This window comes from Antechinus flavipes, chromosome 4 (assembly GCF_016432865.1).
Source record: "Antechinus flavipes isolate AdamAnt ecotype Samford, QLD, Australia chromosome 4, AdamAnt_v2, whole genome shotgun sequence".
Classification (NCBI taxonomy): Eukaryota; Metazoa; Chordata; class Mammalia; order Dasyuromorphia; family Dasyuridae; genus Antechinus; species Antechinus flavipes.
In genome coordinates this window covers 335,345,396-335,367,115 of record NC_067401.1, presented here as the reverse complement: position 1 = coordinate 335,367,115, position 21,720 = coordinate 335,345,396, and the positions used below count along the sequence as shown (strand labels likewise).

At 30.2% G+C, this 21,720-nt stretch overlaps 1 protein-coding gene across 1 annotated transcript in view; it reads right to left on the bottom strand.

The window, feature by feature from the left end:
- Positions 1-485: 485 nt before the first annotated feature.
- The window catches only part of STXBP5 (syntaxin binding protein 5), a 199,145-nt gene continuing 177,910 nt past the window's right edge, over positions 486-21,720 (bottom strand). The window contains exons 23-28 of the mRNA XM_051996743.1: positions 18,081-18,320; positions 16,294-16,663; positions 13,336-13,501; positions 9,410-9,521; positions 8,233-8,453; positions 486-6,323 (exon numbers count right to left, since the gene is read on the bottom strand). Of these exons, the coding sequence (XP_051852703.1) occupies positions 6,282-6,323; positions 8,233-8,453; positions 9,410-9,521; positions 13,336-13,501; positions 16,294-16,663; positions 18,081-18,320 (1,151 nt within the window). The 3' untranslated portion in view covers positions 486-6,281. The remainder of the gene's footprint in view (positions 6,324-8,232; positions 8,454-9,409; positions 9,522-13,335; positions 13,502-16,293; positions 16,664-18,080; positions 18,321-21,720) is intronic.

Below are 21,720 nucleotides of genomic sequence, written 5' to 3'. Positions count from 1 at the left end.
CTAAGGATTCAAAAAGAAGTCAACAAGTCTAACACAAAATGGTTACTTCAAAAGATTATACATTTAATCTGCCAGAAATCTAAAGAGTCAGATTCTTCCCTAATGCTGAAAGAAGTGTAACAGGACTGCCATCATGTGTTGTAAGACTAAATTACAAAAGAATACCATGTTTTTTCCCAACTTTTAACACATTTCTAAGGATACAATTGCCGCAGTCTTTTACTTCTCAAATGTAATGAAAATAGCATGAGAAGGAGTGTACCTTTTGGAATTCTTTAATTAATCAATTTCCAGGAAGGAGTCTTTTGTGAGTAGTTATTACTAGCTATTGGCATTCTATTTCAGTTCTTCCCTTTGCTAGTATAGGCAATTTTCAGTCTTGAAATTAACTTGTTTGGTCTAAAATTTAACAGTTTGATATAATTATAACTCACATTTAAGAGGGGGAAAAAAAACACTAAAACACTAAATTTCCAGAAAAGGGCTTATTTTGTTTCAGGAGAAATTTGAGTAGTTTATTTTGCCCAATCAGAGTCGTTCAGAATAATGACACATTCATATACATATATATATATGAACATTTTTTTTTTAGAAACATATAACACATTTTTTTCTTTTAAAATACCTGGTAGACAGGTATTTATTTACAAAAATATTCCATTACCTTATTTTAATCCTTCTGTTGTAATGACAGAGTTCAATTACATGAATGTGAGATATGTATGAATTCTGACATATTTCAATGTTTGCAACAGTATGCTTGTAGTTCATATGAAACTATACAGACAAATGGATTTCCAACCTTATTTAAAAATGCATATTCTAATAATTACCTTCAAGACAGCAACTGGGGCTCAGCAATACCAACTTAAAAAGAAACTTGAATGAAGAAAAAAAAAATCTGCATGTACAGTATAAGTTATATAGAAGCTAGAACTCTACTTTAAGCATGCTTGCCCAGTAAATGGGCTATGGTAGAAAAACTTACTTTTTTTCTTTACCATATTATCTTTTGATGGTGCTTTTACAATGAAGCAGTTGCATAACTGGAAAGCAGGATGTGTCTCTTAGTTCTATTACATTTAGTAGAGGTCAAGTCTAAAGTAATATAGTACTATTTATTTACAAAGAAAAAAATGTATATACTTAAAACACAATATGTACCCCCTAGCATTGCCTTCTGTTATGTTTATTTTTTTAATGTGCATATTTTTAGCTGAATGTTTTATCCATTCATAATGAAAACACAATTTAAAAAACTAAAATTTCAAATGAACACAATTCTATCACAATAACTTGTTCCCATTTTAAGTGCTTGAGCCAAAAACCCCACACCAAATATTGATTTATTCAATAACTATATACTATACATTTTCATCAATTATTATCCTCATGTGAAAAGTACTGGAAAAACTGACATTCATTATTCCTCTGAGATGTAGTCAAATCAGAAGTACACTTACTTGCTGGCTTAGAATATCATACATGAAAGAAACTAGGATATCCACATGGGTTTGCAGAGATAGAAACAATGAGCTACAGGATAATTTAGTAAATTATATGACTAGCAGTAGAAAGCAAAAGTTATAACTGTTTGAACTGGGAACAGATTTAAGTGAAATTAAATTAATTCTCTGAAGTATTGTAAGCTTTTCACATTTAATTTTCTTTTCCCAAAATAAACAATTTTTGTCTACAAAATCTGAAACTTCTATGGTAATGAAGTAATTTGTATCTAAAGGGAAAATGATCATATTATACTTTATAAGAAATCATTCAAGATAAGGAAAGGTTCAATTAACAAAAACTGTAAATAAACACATATTCATCATACCCATTTTCTAATTCTAAAATATCCAACAATATTAACATATGGGCAACAAATTTTAACCCAGATGAATAAATAAACCATTTAGATAAAAAAAGTGCTATGCTTTTCAAAATCAAAATTGGAAAAAAATTTACAGTAATACTTATTACAAAATATCAAACTGAAAAAACAAATTCTATCAACTACAAAAGAAATCTCTTCACACAAAAATACATAAACTCTGTTTTAGTTTTTGGAAATTTATTTTAAAAATGCTGAAGAAAATACCTGAAAAACTATTTATATATTTTATATATATATTTATATTTTAAAACAAAAGTCACGGTAGGCATCCAACAGCAAGCTGCAGCTTTTGAGAAAGATTTTGCAATTAAGTGTATTTGAGGGTATATTCCCCCAACCAAATGTAATAATTGAGAATGTTGAAAAGAGGGGTTATAAGACCTATGATATTATCTTGCCAAGTGTGTGAAAGATTTCTAGTGAAGTACATTATCTTTTTAATTACTTGTATCTCGATATGAGATACGAATATATTTCTTATTAGAAGCGTAAAACATAACTTTTTGTATGGATAATATACATACTTTTTAAGTACTCTGACTTAACAAGTTCATCTTTTCTTAAATTAAAGTGTACAGATATAAAATTTTTTTTGAAAACTAAAAGTATATTCTTTAGCAGTATGTATAAATATAACATTATTATTGTATGATCTTGAAACAAATCTGAAAGTGTTGCAATAATTTCAGACTGAGAATGCTAATATACAGCAACTGGTTTTATATGTATTTTTTTAATCCGTGAAAAATGTTCTCGCAAGGGTTTTTAAATTCTTAACCATTTAATTTTCAAAAGCAAAGCTATCTGCATGGCTATGATTTTGATGTGTTTGTACACAAATATTATTTCATTTGAACTAGGAAATGTGGAAAAAATCAAATTATAAGAAAAAGTTTCATTGCTTAAAAAAGTGCAGAAAAAAATTCCAAGTTTAAATTCATGTAATATCAGTGCTTTTTATTAAGCCAAAAAAAAAAAAAAAAAAAAAAAGAGTTAAAGTAAGTCTACCACCAAAAAAAAAAAAAAAAAAAAATCCCACCAAAAAAACCTTTGGATATAGCTTTCTAATTTGTCATGTGAGAAGTGTTTTAAGCAAACACAAATGGAAATACAATACAAATGAGGATAAAACTTTGAAATCTATGGTGTTGTCCAAATAACCACCCTCTTTCCCCACCCCACCCCTGATATTTAAACATATGAAACACTTTCAGACTTGTTGGAAACACAGATATTTACATCAAGTAACATTTAGAAGAATCTACAATTTGGCAGAATAAAAAAAAAAAAGCTCCACTTGAAAGTACTGAATATAATTAAATGTAATAATTTACATATAACAAATAGGAGTTTTTTGTGCTCCTATTAAAAATGAAATGAAATGAACAATAGCTCCATTGTATCTTTAGTCATTCCTTCACAAAACATTAAAATCTTTTTCCACGATCAAAATGCAAATCTAGGGGATTATGATAACCCCTTTCCTAACATCACACAGACATATTATATAGAATTTTAAAAATATTGGCAAATACAATAAAAGCTTTTTCTACAAGTTTCTTTCCAAGTGTAAGTGTGCATAAATATACACACATACATATATGAATATATAAATGAATTTTAGTTTGGAAAAATAAGATGAATTGGGTACATGTACTTGTCTTTTGAAATATTAACCAATGAAAGGCAGATGAGACAAAGAACAATATTAAAAAAAATAAGAAAGAAGCACACTAAACACTTTGATTATCCTTATTCTTTGCATTACCAATGTTTTATTGTTGTACCTATTCCCTGTCCTTTTTTTTTTTCTTGGCTTAATGATAATTTTTACATTTTTTAAAAAGAGAAACAAAAGTTAAGTAGTTAAACTTACTAAAAGAAAATCAACTTCTGCAGGATAATCACTAAGAAATTATTACAGCAACCTGTTTCACTGAAGATTAAGTAGAACTAGAACCAAATTTTATACAATAATTGTTAAGGAATTGTAATCATTACTACAGGTTGTTTCTCCCACCAAAAACTGAATTAAGTAGATCCCTGAAAAAAGTTCCAATATTATGTTTTAGATGTTTAACTTTCTAATCTTACAGTGAATGTTTAGTTTGCCATTTATCAGTGACATATGATTTAAGAAAGAAAAGGAGCCAAGCATCCATTTGAGGATATGTAAAATTTTAACTAATTTCCTTCATTTTTAAATTAAATAATTAAATATTAGTTCATTATGTAACCAATATGTGAACTCACAAATGAAATAATTAACAGACATAAAATAATCCTGTGGCATATTAAATAGCTGGTATTATTACACATGTGGCATTACACACATGTGGGGACTAATAAAATATTTTTCTTAGTGCTTCTTGTCAACTCTTCCAAATTTGTTAACTTTTTCCATAACATATGTTGAACTGTATTTTTCAAAAAGGTATTAAATATCTTTTATGATAACATAACATAGAACAGTATGGTATAGGAATATGATACAAATAAAGCAATTTGTGAATTATTACATTTTCATCATAGGGAAAATATTATATAGAATAACAAGTTATTAATCAGAGCTCTGTGCAAATTCCAAAAAGCTTTCTGCAGAAAAAGGCTGCTGTTTTTTTTTTTTTAAATTGGTTTGAATCAACTCTTTTATATTATGTCTATCAAATGATACTTAAAACTAATGAATGTAAACATTTTGTCCAGTAGTGCACTTTTTATGAGATGTAAACACAAAAGTTTCATTATGAAATGGTTAAAGAGGGAAAAAAAAGTATAACTAACCCTATAAAGTTAAGGTGTTGTAAGTATGCCATAATGACCCTATAGTAGGAAAGAAAATCATATATATATAAAAAATCAATTTGTGCTCTATTCTTTAAAGAAAAAAACAAGACAATCATTTCTTACAGAACAAAATATTTTAATTTAATTAACATTAATTTTAGTGCTCCTATTATGCACTTCTTTTTTACTGCTTTAATAGAGCAGTCAAGAATTTCACTGTCTTGTCTGAATTAATGTGAGATTGCTTCCAAATCTAATCAGTTCTTTTGTTTCTGTCATTAACACTATACTGGGAAACCAGTACTTAATTTTTCATTGTTGGTCTTATTTAGTATTAGACCCTAGTCCTGGAAATAATAAATTTAGTTACCAAAATGTACATTATCTTCTCTTTTGGCTCATTAAAATTTTGAAAGGACATTTACAGATTTATAATATATTAATTCTACAGAAAATAGGTCATTGGATAGATTTATATAGAATTACTGACATTAGATGCTTGATATTTTCCATATTATAGTATGTGCAGTAAATTTAAACTGGCTCATCACCTGAGTGTACTGGTAGCAAATAAAGGGTTTTTTTCCCCCTAATTATGGAGCTGCACATTTTACTGAAATAATGAAACCATGTTAGCCATTTTAATTAAATAGATGCAAAGGTACATTTGGTTAAACATTTTATAAAAAAAAAAAATCAAGCATAAATTAAAACTTTAGCCAATTTTAACATTTTTACAAATTTAACCAATAACTTTTTTTGGTCAAAACTACCGTTAGCTGAGTTAATGAGAACAAAAACAACAGACATTGAAGTATTCTCCTCACCACAATGGAGGTTTTTCACTTTTCACACTGCATAGCCATTTACAAAGAAATTTCCAGAAATATGAGCAGTTCATGTTCTTTACACTTTTCAATGAAAAGTGATTCATCTCCTTGTTTTGTACTTGACAGAGTATGGATTAAATACAGGAATACCACAGAGATCCAAGAAAAGTCCATCCACAGGTCAACTATGTTTGTTTTCATTATCAATAGGCAATACTTTAACTTTTGCCTGTCTCAACAGAGGGTGGCAAACAGTTTAATTCTTCTTCACTACTGATAATGATGAACCCACTTAAGGGGAAGGGAAGTTCATGACCGTTGTTAATAGTTCGGTTCAATGATGCGAATATGACTGTTTCTAGTTCCAGAACCCCTGATTTATTACTCTTCTCAAAAGAAATTCCACACTGATAGCTGATACAATAGCACAAAATCTCTAGGCATGTGAACTGATCCAAGACTGCCAGTGCCACTTTGTGCCAATTTCTCTTTCCTCTTCGTGTCCTGTGTGACCTGCTACTTCTCAAGCTGTTAATTCATGGCTGGGACATACATGGATACTCCAGTTGTGTGTGTGTATGCATTTTAAATACAACACTCCTCAGTTAAAGCCACATGACTGAGGTAAAACAGTGCATGATTGTGCTAGGAAAGAACAGTATCCAGTGATGAATACCCCTTCAATTCTGTCTTAAAGAAATTAATGAAAAAAAAAAAGGATTTTTTTCCCCCTCTTCCAGACAAAGTTGGATATAACTGGATTTTGGCTTTCAAAACTGGTACCACTTTTTATCTTTATATTTCAACATCATCTAAAGAGAGAAAGAGAGAGAGAAAACATATATATATATATATATACACATATATATGTAGAAAACAGTAATAAAAATTTCACCTTACAATTCATTTCTTTTTTAGTAATTTTGTTAGTAATGAGTTGTAAACTAGAAGTTTAAAGTATCAAAAACGTATCATAAAATGTTTGAATAAATGTTTAAAAACTATCTTATTCACATTTAGAATAGCCAAAGGTAAACTCATCTAAGATGCAGGCTTCAGACAGTACTGAAGTTGCTAGGATAGGTCTTCGATAGTTTTTTTAGAATTTGATACAAATTCACTTTTAAGCCAACCTATGTTTTAAAGATCAGGAGGAAAAAGGGCTTTAATTACTGTATATACTCGAATATAAGCCGAGGCCCCTAATTTTAACCCCAAAATCTGGGAAAACTTATTATATCAATAGGTTTAGGTAGTGCACCGGTGCCCGCAGAGCAGGAGAACAGGTGCCGGTATACATATGTAGAGCGGTTGCCAGCATTAGTATACAGTCTGGTTACCGACTGTGATACTACAGGAACAGCCGCATCACCGTAGCAACAGCCGGCCCTGTAGTATCACAGTCAGCACTCGTGCTGTATACTACACAACAGTGGGGCAGTCAAAGGGATATTTACCCATGTTTTATCTAGTGACTCGAGTATAAGCCGAGGAGGGGATTTTCTGACCAAAAATTAGGCAGAAAAACTCGGCTTATACTTGAATATATACAGTAGATTGAGCGACATAAGACAAGGAGCCAGCTTGAGTAAGAGAAAAATATCTGCTTTTAAGCAGCTCAAGAGGATTGAGTTCTTGCTTTGATTTTCTTTATCTTTTATTGCCTAATTACCAAAAGAATAGAATACATAATACACATTTTTGAGGAGATACTATAGGAGATAGATTTTGAGGAGATACTGCCTGGTCCATGGCAAAAATAGCATTATGTATTTTAGAATTCAGGTACTAAGTGGCTAATTAAAAATATATTTAGAGGGAATGAATCTGAAATATAAATTACATAATACCTCTAAGTCTCTTTAAAAAATAATGTAATTGGAAAAAGCAATACCCAGTAACTCAAGACTTACTCATCATCACCACCACCTCTCTCCCTACACCTCCAGTATACTGGAGAAGTGTATTTGAAGGAGCTTTTATTTCATAGAAACATAATATATTAGTATTTAGAATCAGAACTATATGGAACTATCTATTACCAAACTTCTAGTAGCTGCATGGGGTATCCATACAGCCAGGGTTAGATAGAGTAAAATACAGGAATATGAGTAGAAATTCCAGATAATATAAAGTTGTAACAAGCTTGGAAGTACTTCAAGTCTCTGGTATCTAAGCAATGTGTGAAAGGGCCCTAAAATATTGGTCAAACTTCTCCAAAAAAGATTAAGAGGATTTGGCTAAAAGTCACAAAGGATGAGAGGATATGAATGGATTATAATTTATAAAATTATAGTGCCAAGAAGCAAGCTCTGAAAGAATTTGTTTATTCAATGATAAATTATATATTTTCTAATTAATTCTAATATTAAATTATCTGAGTCTAATTAAGTTCTAGAATATAAGTAGAATATATGTAGACATACGGTACCAGAATACCATCTGATTGACACATGAAAATGCATCTGTGCAAAAAGACTGAGAATCAAGAAGAAACAAAATATTAATATGGAAAGGCTTTTTATAGATTTAGTAATATAGATGAAGGAAAAGCTTTGGTGGGGGATAATAGTGTGTGGAGCTAGATATGAGAAAAGTCACAATTTCCTGATATGTAATCCATGACTCTATTTGAGTAAACAATAATTTGTTATATTCAATCACAGAAAAAGCTTCATTTCTGAAGTTTTTCTTTTAATCAATATATTTTTCTAGGCATACCTCATGAGCATGTTTAGAAAATGAATCTGCACTTGACAGCATTGCAGCTGTCCTTTCTTCAAGATCACCAAGTTTCTGTCCTCTTTCATCTAATGCCAACCTGGCTCGAGCCAGTTCACCAACTACGCCAGATGCTGCTCCTTTAACACCTTCAATTCCACCAGGACCAGGGATGTGTTGAGCAAGACTCCTGGATGCCTTTCCAGATGCTGATTCTCCAACTGAATATATTAATTGATAAGATAATAATTTTTTTTTAAAAAAGGGAAAAAATTCTTATCATTCCAAGATAATACTTGTCACCATTTATATGCAATTTTAAAGGTGTTATAATGAAAAAAGATAGTATTTATATATATGAATGATCTACTATTACCTTTTCTAATAATCAAGGAAATCCATTACATTGACAAAAATTATCCTAGTAGTAGATGTTTTCAAGCAAATATACTGAAAAAGACTCTGAAAACAGGTGTACTTAATTATATAAAATTCAAGAAATTCCTTAATTACTATGTTACAGAAAGGAAAATACTGAAAAAGCAAAATTTTATTGTATTATATAATTTCTTTTATCGATTTATTTCACTCTTCTTCACTCTTTGATTTTTAATCAAATCTATAAATTTATAACAAACCAGAGGATATAAGCATCTAGGATAGTCAAGAGCTTTGACTCTTTTGTGAGGTTAGGATAAAAGAATGGCATGTGTAGTCCAAAGAAAAGAAGACTCAAGAAGGGCAGGATAACTATATTTGAAGGGTTCTCAGGGGGAAGAAGATTTAAATAGTTTCTGATTGGCATCAGAGAACAGAAGCAAGAGTCAAGGAAAAAAGTTACAGAGACAAATTTAGGCATGGTATTCGGAATAAAGTTCCTAACTATTAAGAGATTTCCATAAGGGTTATTCTTAAATTGTAAGCCCTAAAACTGAATACAACACACCAGATATGATTTAATCAAGACAGATTTAATCAATAATAGGAGAGATGATTTCTTCCTTATCCTGGAGAATATCATATATTTTTAAAAATTTACATTGTTTAAATGTTTCATTTTGGTAATATATTTTTCTAAAATATATATAAATAAATATACAGATTTATATATATATTAAATATAAAATTTATAAAAATAAAATATATAAATAAAAAAATAAAAATAAATTAAACTTACAGAGTTCTTCTCTGTCAAGGGACTGTGCACCACCTCCAAACAAGCCTTTAAAAAAACCCCTGTTTGGTGCTTCCGGTGTTTCTACTGGAGTGAAGAGTTCACCTAACATTTCCTTTGAAATCAAAATATATTGTAATTGTTAAAAGGAAGATGAAAATCCCTTAAGTGAAAAAGTAAAGCAATTCCAAAAAGCATTAGGGTATATATTCAGTTTAATCTTATTAATGTATACTAGCATTTACAAATAAATTGTGAAAGTACATATTAATTAATGAACTGGATGAACAAAATTTTATTCTAGAAAATTTCTTCTGGAAAAGTTAGCAATAAAGTATATTTCTCTAAATCGAATTGTTATTTTTCCTACTGAATTTTATTACAAAGCTGGATATACATGTAAATACTATATTTTCCCTTGTATGTAAGCAAAAGTTGTAGCTAATAAAGTATCTTCATTAATCATGTTCAAAAAGGAAATAAAATTTTCAAGTAATATGGATATTTACAGTTATTTTAAATTATAAACAGAATACAGTTTGAGACGTGACAATGTAATGGTGAAGAATATTGGGAATCAAATGTCTGAGCTTTGGTTATACCAAAAAGGATCATTAATTTGGGTGTTTTTAGGGAACATTACTGATTTTAAGTATGGAATGGAATATATGACTTCTAAAGTGATTTCCAACCATGACTTCTAGGATTTTATAATTCACTATGTGATGATGAGATATAATTTCATCTCTAAACTACATTTTATTATATGCCAAATGAGACTTCCAGTTCTGAGTTTTATGATTCTATTGCTTATTCACCTATATCTGATTTTTACCATCTAATATAGTAGAGATTCAATATTTCATTCAGAGGGCAAAAATTCCTAATCATACAAGAATCATCATTCATGATAATAATTAGCTCAGCTGACATTAGGAAATTTTTTTAAGGTACAAATAGGAGCCCATCTTAAAAGCATAGTAAAAGTTTAAAAAAAAAAAAAAAGAGCTGTAGAATGCTATGTGTTTCCCTCAGTATGTCAAAGCAATCTTAGTATCTCATTTCTTGAAATATAGTGTATTTATATAGCAATGCTTTAGCATTCTCTCATGGGCAGAGCAGAACAAGTCTATAATTTAGTTTAATTTAGGAACCTGGTAGGAGGGGTCTACAGGAGACAAGGCTGACCTACCAGTGTCAATTAAAAAACCTAAGGATTTTTCTGGTGTCAATTTTGCTGAGTCAACACGAGTTGAGAAAGCAAATTAGGGAAGGCAAAAACAGTTCCAGAAACCTTGACTGAAAAAACATCATATTTCAACATTTAAATCAGTTTCAAATGCCAGGAAATAGATTAATCTCTCTCTCTCTCTCTCTTTTTTAATTTTCTTAAGTTTGAATGTCTGTTTACCAGCTTTCCAGAAGATAGGGTAAATCAAGAATGAAAAGGTTTTCCAAATCAACAAATCAATAGTAATACTGTTCAGTGTAAATGGTGCTACCAGTTTCTAAAGTCAAATTTTAAATATATAGTAGATTATAATAAAGTATTCATTTTAAGATTACGCACCAATCTTTTCCAAGTACTATTTATTTCTTGGTCTAAGAACAAAAAGATTTATAATTGAGCTTAAACTGCTAAAGATCAAATGAAAATGGAATGTTTTCATTTTTCTTTTTAGTTTTGCAAATATTTTCTCCTCTCTCTTCCCCCAATAGCTGCAGATACATGACACTAATGTGGGCTTCAGTCTCAATGTGAGATCCAAGGACCTTTATTATGATATATTATCTTTGCTGTTGCTACTAGTATGTTGGGAACACTTTAGTAACAAAACTTATGATACTTAAAACTATTTACGAAAACAGAAAATAATCTATTCTCCTATGAGTAAAATATAAAAGTGGGTAATATTAAAGAATTCTACAAATGGAATTAAACATGGAAATAAAGCATCTTACCCAACTATTTATTTAACAAATGAATTCACTATCACCTAGACTTTAAACACTTCCAGTGATAGGAAACTTACTGTCTACTAGACAGCTCATTCATTTTTAGTGCAACTTTGCACCAATTAGTACTAATTTTTCTTCTGAAGCCAAGAAGATTATATCTCATTTCTCTTTTACAGTATTTCAGATATTTCACGATTTCCAAATCTTTGCCAACTTATCTTCTCCAATTAGATATTCCTTTCCTCATACACCTACTTTTGAGTTCCCTGATGATCCTGGTTGATATCTCTTGGGCACACTCTAGATTGTTAAGAACTGTCTTTAAAAAGAGTGGCAAGAATTAAACAGAGTATTACTGATATGATCTGACAAATATACTATAGTGTAGACTTCATACTTTTCTTATACTCTATACCATTTATGGCACAAATTCATAGCTTTTAGGATAGCCATTTTACATTATTGACTCACATTCATTTTTAATAGTTCAATAAAGTTTCTAAACTCTTTCACACTGGATCACAGATTTAGAGCTGGAAGGGACTTTCAAAGCCATTTTATCCAACCCTTTGATTTTACAAATGAATAAATTGAAGCTCCTAGAAAGGGTGATTTAACTAAGTGCCACTGCCAGGATTATTGTGATTCATTTTCAGTGGTTTTTTTTACTAAACAATATTGCCTCTCTAGCCAGACATAACCCATCTTATACTATAGTGAGCTTTGAAAAAAATTAGTGAAGGACTTGACATTTATCTCTATTTTATTTAATCTTAGATCCAGTCTATTGTACCAGCCTATTTTGGATTTATTAAACAGAGACTAGGTGGTATTACAGGTAGAGTACCTAACTTTGAAATTAGGAAGATATGTCTTGTTATTGACTACCTATTTGACTATGGAGAATTTATTTAACCGTCTGTTGAGATTGTATAAAGTGGGAATAATATTTGTAATATCTATAGGATTGTTATATAGATGAAACAAAAAGTATAAAGCCTTTAAAAGGCTATGCGAAAATGTCAGGTATCATTTTTATTTTGACTCAATCATCCAGCAAACATATTGGACATATCCCTTTCTCCTTTAAAGCAATTGAAAATATGATTGTTGTCAACTACTTTTACCTTGGCATTTCAACACAACTGTTGAATTGGTCAATACCAAAGAGTGAGCTTACCCATATACATTTTTTTTTTCTGTTTAGTGGGTTTTACTGACTCAGAAATCTGCCCAGCATGATCTCTTTTCTCTGTTCACTGATTATACCAGTGTTTGGACTGAAAAGACATATAGTCATGATCAGACTTCAGAGAATAATGTGAGTGGGGACTAATCAACTGACTCCTTTCCTAACTATGATTGGCAAGGTTAAGAAGAGTTTAATAATAAAATAATTATAATAGTAGGCAGAATATAAGTACTATAAGAGAAAAACAAAAGAACTGTTAAAATTAGAATTGTAGGAGGATGAAATTAGAGAAAAGCTTCATGGATAATATTTGAATTAGGTTAGGAAGAACTTCTTTTTGAATTGTTATCTTAGTGAATATTAAAACTGCTCACAAGGGAAAATCATATGTGAGTTTTGCTCAAAAAAATTAAAATTTTATTTAAAGACAAAAGATATCCATGAAAAATCTTTGTCCATTAAAACACAAACAAGGTTATATATAATTAGTGAATTGTGATGTTAACTGGAAAGATACAATAGATATATTGGAAATAATAGTTTATATATTCATAGGCTACTAGATAAAGCATTTAGAACAAAAAACAAAAAAAGACTTAATACGATCTTCTCATTTTAGAGATGAAGAAGATTATGTCCTCTTACTAGAAGAGGTTTTAAGCTTGATCACACAAGATCATCAGACAAATCATCACCATGATGTCAAGAACCAAAGTATATATGGATGCCCAGGAGAGAAATTACTTCTGATAAAACTAATAATATTTTTGCCATTTACCTGGAGATTTTCACAAGTTTCTTGACTATAGGTGAGTCTCTGAATTTCTGTAGGTGAAACAAGATACAATGCTTGTCCATTGTTGGTGAAGCAGAATGTTCTTGCTATCCTCATGTTGGTAAGTGGCAGGTAATACACATCCAACAGTGGCCTTAAACTTGGCAAACTTGAGGAAAAGTTTAAAATATTATTAATAATAAATAAGCCTAGACTTTAGCCTCAAACAAGATTAGCTTTTTTTAAACTTAAGTTTATATCTTTTTATCATTGATAACTAGAACATTAGTAGACTTGAACTTTAAAATGTGAAGCCTAATTAATATAAAATAAATTAAAGATGAAATCCTTAAAAAGGATATATCTAGTCAACTATAAATTAATTAGTTAATAGGCATTTTGCTTAAGTATCATCAAGAAACTCTTTCCCCATACAACACTGGCTTCTGGATGATAGTCTGTAGAGATTTCAACTATATATAAACTGCAGTCTTCAAGATTCTATTCTTGAAAGAGAAATGGATTTTTAATTGCTAAATAGGAAGCTATAATTACTATGTGATAACATAGTAAAAATGTTATATGATAACATTATTAGTAGGGATGTTAAGACTACATTACTGTAAAACTTCTGTTTATATAGGTTGGACAGTAAGTAAGCCTGATGCTTAACTTTTTCCTTCTTTCCCAATAATGATGAACTGTTTCTTGTTTGTGTATTTATATCCTCAGGTTCTAGCAGAACACCTGCTAGAAATGCTTCCTGAAATGGATTGAAGCTAGTAACTACTGATATATAAGATAATTAATATATTATATATTCTGATGTAATTCATATCATCATAAAACATTTATTAAACCCCTTTGTTAATATTTTTTTAAAAATTGAAACACTTTCCACTTCATGGTAATTTTAAATGATTTTCTTTTGTCAATGCTTGTAAATCAAAAGTTATTTGATATTTGGTGCTTTACCTCACACACACACACACACACACACACACACACACACACACACACACACACCTCTACCCCAAGAAGAAACTCTAATGGCTCTCTATCACTTCTAGGATCAAATACAAAATCCTCTAGAATTCAAAGCCAGCCCTTCATAAACTAACACCCCTACTTTTCTTGGGGTTTTTTTGGTTGGTTGTTTGTTTTTTACATCTTACACTCTATCAAGTCCTCTTTGACTCAAAGATAATGAATTATTTGAGGATCAAGAAGAATTATTCCATTATTCCACTGAGGTCTTCTATCTCATAGGTCTATCCTCATGAAAGAGTGGAGGTATAATAGTTTAGTGTAAAAAGGAAGACTAGACTCTGGGTCCAAACCACAGTTTTTAAACTGTCTCTGGTCATAGAGTAAATTCCTAAAAGTCTGATCTTTAGTTTTGTTAACTGTAAAATAAGCAAAATTATCCTTTCATTCTACCTACACTTCATAGGATACAATCACTCATTTATTAAGTGTTTATGAAGTCCCTCCTATGTGCTAGGTTTTTAGAACACAGAAACATAGAACATATAAAATGCAATGCAATTTTTGGCATGGGGAGCAAGCAGGGTATCAGGATAGAAGTAGTACAAGGAATGACAAAATGAACATTACAGGAAAAAAAAAAGGTCAGAAAGAAATGAATTCCTTCAAAGGCATGAGAAAAATGTATATGAAGTAACTCAATTTGACTGGAATATAGAATGCACAGAGGACAGTAATGTGAAATAAGCCTGGAAAGTTTGACAGTGCCACACTGTAAAAAACCTTAAATGCCAGAGTTCTTTCTACTTTCATTTTGATAGGAAAACATTAAGCTTTCAAGTATTATATAAATGTAGATGATTGTTGCTTATTAATCACCTTGGTGCCCCTGCTTAGTAATCTTTCTTTTCTATGATTTATTTTTCTTTACATTTCCTTTTCTGACAAACCACTCACTTTCTTTTTCCCTTATTCCATTATTGTAATAAAATTATACTAAAGTATACAGGTTAAAAGAAAGATTAAAAAGTATTCATTATTAGAAGCGGTATATTTTAATTAAAGAAGGAAAGTACAAATGACTATTTTAATGAGTTAAATGAATATGTTTTATAACTTATTTATATTTTAACTACCTAAAAAAAGGTTTATTAAGTTGACTATTTACTTGCCAAGGTCTGAAAAGTGAATTTAATTATTTGAAAGACAGCAGCCATATAAAAACAAAATGAATATCAATACTATAGTTATAGAATTACTATGATATAATAAATACAAAGCTGGCCTCAAAGTCAATCAGATCTCACATCTTAACACTATTTGTATTGTCCAAGTCACTCACTAAATGATAAAATCATATTTTTATGGTATAGAAACAGAAACAACATAGCAACTTAATAGGATTGTAGAAACATAACAGAATTTATATCATTATTGTGAGTGGTTAAAAACAACTGGTCATTATCACAGCACATCTGTCTATTTTGTCCCATAGTAAATTTAGGATATAGAAAGATGGTGAAGCATACCTTAGAAAATTCACTTAACTTACAGGCAGCTCAATTTCTTTATATTTGAATTTGAGATTAATATTTGCACTATGTATCATATGAAGCTTTTTTTTTTAAAAAAGGTGCTTTATAAACCCTAGATTGCTATATAAAAGATATATATTATTATTTAGATTAACCCATAGACTTTTAAGGTTTGTTCTTCCAGGGAATGGAAGAAAATGCAATCTAATACCTAAAAATATATAAAGAAATTAAATCGTTATATATCATTATCTGAAGTTCATACATTTGTTTGATATAAAGGAAGATTAAAGCATTTCCTTATATAAATACATACAAGAATAAATCTATGAGCCAATAAAAACATCATACTTAAATAGAATAATGAAAGGCCATGAAGGGATACTATTTTCTTCTCTTTAAAAAAAAATCTCGCAAAATAATCCTAAATTTCTCTTACCTAAAAGTCATAATATGTCCATTGGCACAGAAACATGCAAGACAAATACTATTGCTCAATGCCACTATATCTCCACGAAGAACAAATGAGGTCTCTGTTATATTTTGCTTATAAGCACAGTTCTGGGTAGGCAGTAAGATCACTTTTGCTTGCTTTTCGGAACAAATCACTGCATATTGGTTTTCACTGATTTCCTGAGAGGAAGAGGGAGACACAGAGACAGGTCGCCTTTTTTTCACCTTATCCTTTTCATCTTTTTCTTCAGGCACATTATATTCTCTCCAGGGTTCATATGCTGGTGGCATTAAACATCCAGTAGTATCTAGAAAGGCCATTCTTAGGATTCCCCCTTTTAATCTCAATATGGTACCTAGGGCAACAAAAATTCATCAAAGTTAAATAAATTAAAACATTAACAAATTCCCTAATCAAATAATTTCTTCCAATTTATTATCTAAAAAGATTGAATTCAAATTTTAGACATTAAAATGGTTGAAAAAGAAAGAGAATTTCCTCAAGGAAAAGTGTTAAAGAGAGAAACATTAGTGACAAATCTCACAATCTAATCAGAAATTATTTATTATGTAAACTCAATTGAGTCACTATTAAGTAATTTACATGCCATTAAATTGGCATACTAATTGAAGCATCCTAGAACTACTTCTTCATCAATATCCAGTTTTTTCCACAGGATGCTGTACTTATCTAAGAGGAAACAGAGGATGACTAGAGAGCTATTGGTTATAATTTTCTTTCATTTAATCTCAAAATGAGAAATTTTTATTATTTTAGCTATTTAAAAAAAAATTAAAGATATATATACATGACATTACTTCAGTCATGTTAGTAATAAATCTTCTTTATTTTATATGACTACTCTTTTTTTTTCCCTAAGAAACTGCATAATATTTCACTTCTTTTCATTTAGAAAATATGATACAATAATTTTGGCAATATCCTTAAATTTGCCTCCAAATACATGTGGAATGAATTTAGTATTCCCATCTAACCTTTCAAAAAGATACCTGTTTTCTTTTCTAACAACTTTTATTCAATGCCTTCTGAAGCTCACAGAGGTTTTGCCAATCAAATGAAACTAGGAGCAACTTAATTAAGTGAAATATATTAAGTTCGAAATGATATTATATACCATACCAATATTTAATTTTTAATTAATTTAATTTATTCTAAAATTGATTTTCTTCCTAGAGCAATTATTCATGACTATTTTAAAGACTCATTTTTAAAAATATATTTGCACTCTGAATGATGTGGAAGATTAAGTAATTCTGATAATTTTAAGAGATAAATTTTGAATGATGAATGATGGCATAGTATATGCATAGAAAATGACTCATACATGATTTTTTTTTGTTTTCTTATATCAATAATTTTGAATTATATTTTTCTCATACTCTAAGGGGAAAAAATTCTTTTAAGACTTCACATGCTTTATAAAAAGCAAGCTTAGAATAGTCAACAATGTCGTTTTTGTTTTGCCAATTATTTATACTTTTGCTTTAAATAACAGAACTTGTTATATTATTCTGTCCTAAAACACTTATTCTCTCATTTCCACCCAATAATACTAATTTTAGCTAACATTCATTTTTAAAAAGTTTGCAAAATCTATTTTCATGTTCTGTGCCACTATAGAAAAAATGACTAAATGCGCCAAATCTTGGGATCAACTGATTTATGAAAATAATAATAATGAAAGCTTCCTATTTACAATACAACATTGGAAACCTACATGGGTTTTAAATATATTCATCAGAAATACTTACCACTTGGAGACACAATCACTGGCTGAAGGAGTCTTTGTTCACCACTTGGAGGAATGTTCAGTGCAATGACAAGCACTGTACCTAAAGTAGTCCCAACCCATAAACATGGGGAAGGTGAAGAATCAGTCTTTCGTGTATAAGTTTCACAGAAATGAAGAGCTGAAATTGCTTCTCGGGATTCTTTATCAATACTAGTTACACTTGAACTCCGTGACCGACTGAAGGAATTGTCTTTTATATCTATAACAAACAGAAATTTGTTCCACATAAATGAAACAAGTAAGAAAATGGCAGATATCTTTGCATGAACTCATCCCTTAAAATTAATTTCATTACAAGTGAAAATTAGTTTACCCACACAATTTAATGTTTTTCATTTATTTTGATTATTTATTCAATACCTGCTTGGTTTCATTAAATAACTTTGCTTGGATAACCTGCTCTAAATCCCTATCAAATTTGTACATAATAAGACTCGTGATCAGCTCCCAGTTAAGGGAATACCATCCATGTAGTTACCTCATATTCCCAATCTTAGAATCGTCCTCAGTGCTTTGCTTTCTAATCCACCCCCATATCCAATCAAACTGTTAACTCTTGCTGAGTCTATGTCCCACAAAATCTTCTGTTTTCATCTCCTTCATTATTCACCTGGACTATTACAATAGCCTCCTGGCTGTGGGTCTCCTTGCCTCTGCTCTCACACACTTTGTAAAGCATCTTCCATATAATTCTCAGACTGATAGACTTACACATGTTAATATGACCATGTAAGTCCCCTGCTCAAAAAGACCATAATTTTTCCTTAAGGATAAAACATTACCCTTTCTGGCACTTGAAACTTTTCGCAATCTTTCTCAAATGTATTTAAAAAACCCATTTAACTCAATTTCCTCTCATGATTTCAAGCCAAACTGTCCAACTTGCTAATTCCCTAAGTGTGATATTTCCATCTCTGTGTCTTTGTCCTGGCTCTCTTCCAGGCTTTAAACACTTTCTCGGCTCATCTCAGTTTACTACCACCAATGAGCAAAAGGTTTTCTGCTCCTCCAAATATCAAATCTCCTTCCCCCTCAAAATTACTTGAATCAGAGTGCCTATTGTTTCACTCTAGTGGGCTGCAAGAGCCTAAAGGCAGAAACTGATTCACTTTTTGGTTTTTGTATCTTCAACACCAAGCATGCTATTTGCTAATAACAGGGACTTAATAAATATTAGTTGTCTTAAATTGTATCAAATTATAAATCAACAAACATCTATTTGCAATGTATTTGAGATAGGCATAGATAAAAAACAGTTCCTGTCACTTGGGAACATAACTTTAGAAGCTTTCTCTGATGCCAACCACTAAATATTAATTTTTCCTTCTTTGAGATTTTTAAAAAACTGCAGTCTTGGCATATATACTCTGAAGCATGATTATTTTATAGTTGTCTTATCTCCTATTTAAATCTTAGAAAGGAAATATTATTTTAGAACACAAAGCAAACAATCAAATTCTAATAATTTCTATTTACTATATATAATAGATTGATCCATAAACTTAAGTGTACATGTTTTACTGGAGACATTTATTTTTCAGGACTGGAACATATACTTTATGTGACAAAAAAGAAAAAAAAGACATTTTATGCTTCTTATTTTAAAGTCTTTTATTCTTATTTTGACATCTCATTTCTATGTGAAAGTTACTTGAAGGCTTTTCCAGTAGAGTACAAGCTCTGGAAGATTATATATTATTAGAAAAAAAAAAGTTAATATAGTGCATCCAATTGATTTTTTACTATCAAAGCACTGGTCCATTTATATAAAAAGAGGCTCACCAGTAGCTGAGAGCACTTAGTAGCATAGCAACCCATGAAAATGAGAAAAATATAAATTGGCTTTTAGTTCTGTAGCCTCTGTTATATGATAGAATGTCATATAAGGATGCACTTTAAATAATTGACAAATATTAACTTAGCTGTTAGTATACTAAATGAATACATGAAAAAAGTTATTGAGTAACTCATTTTGTGCAAAGAACTCAATGAACAAACAGAAAAGCAAGAATCTTGGTCTTAAGGAGTTCATATTCTGTTTTTTCTTTTATTTGTATTTGTGAGGCAATTGGGGTTAAGTGATTTTTAAGTGTTAAGTGTCTGAGGTCAGATTTGAACTTAGGTCTCCCTGACTCAAGAAATGGAATTATATTCACTGTGCCATCTAGCTGCCCCAAGTACCTCACATTCTAATAGAGGGAGTCAACACATAGAGTGTTTTGATAGCATTTGCAGAGATTTACTATTCCTGTCCAATGACACAGAAGACATTAGCAGAACTAAATCTATCAGTATTAATATTCTCATTATCCCTATTTCTGGAAATCAGAAAAGAGAGGGAAAATTAAATAATATAAAGCTGGCTTTTTGGTTCTTCTTTTAGATTTAAATAGAAGTTTTGCTTTTTATCACTCTTTTATGGGGTAAAAAAATACAATTTCATGAGACATTTGGTCACTTTGTAGGCCAACATTTGTTGTAGATTATAAAGAGGTAAACTTTAGGAAGAATTGATTAAGAACTTAAAACTAACTCATTTTGTAACTTGGTAGCTTTAATGCAAAGGTAAATATAGGGGAGGGTCATCATACCCTAGATCTTATCATTATCCACATATTTCCCACTTATTGATCAAAAAAAAAAAAAAAAAAACCCCAAAAAACAAACCAAAAAAAAAACAAACCAAAAAAAAAAAACAAACCAAAAACCTAACTAGCATTCTTATCTGACTTTCAGATCTGCTTGTTCAGTCCTAACTTCTTTCCCAATCCATAGGCTATCTCCAACCGCCTTTTAGTCATCTCTAACTGGATGTCTCATAGACATCTTAATTAAATATATATCATGTAAATAAACATATACCAAACTGAACTTGTCTTTATACCTAATTTTCCTGAGGGCAAAAACATCCCCCCATTCTCACAACTTAGGCATCATCCACAATTATTCTCTCTTCTCCCTATTCAATCTGTTGCCAAGTCCTGTATATTTTACCTATGTAACATCTCTCCTCCATGCCCATTCTCTATTTTGAAGCTACCCAAGAAAAACCCAGTATATGGAGAATGTTTATTGACTAAATTGCACGTAGAATTTTATGGCAAGCCCATAAAAATGGTTAGTAAAGTCTTCTAGTCAGATAAATATAGTATCCAGTCAGTGAACTAAATAGCAATAGAGGAATACTTGGTTTTCTCAATTACTAAAGATTCTTTTTTTCTTGTTTTATATATTTTTATTTTAATATTTATATTATATTTACATGTAAATTATATAAACATACATATATAATTAGTGTCAATATTTATATTAATACATATGTTTATATTAAGACAATTCCAGAGAATTGGAGTTCAGCAAATCAAAGTTACTTTTGCCAACTCTGAGGACAAAAAAAAAGGAGAGGTTTGGCTTTTAAAACCCTTCAAAACAATCTTGTCTAAATCATTTTTTTCCTAGCCTCATTAGACATTTCTGCCCTTGACAAACTAGCCAGTTTTTCTTCTCTCTGTTGTTCACACACAAATCATTCCTTTCCTTTCTCCATAACTTTGCCCAGGCTTTCCTTTGTGTCTGAAAAGTACTCCCTCCTTAACGCT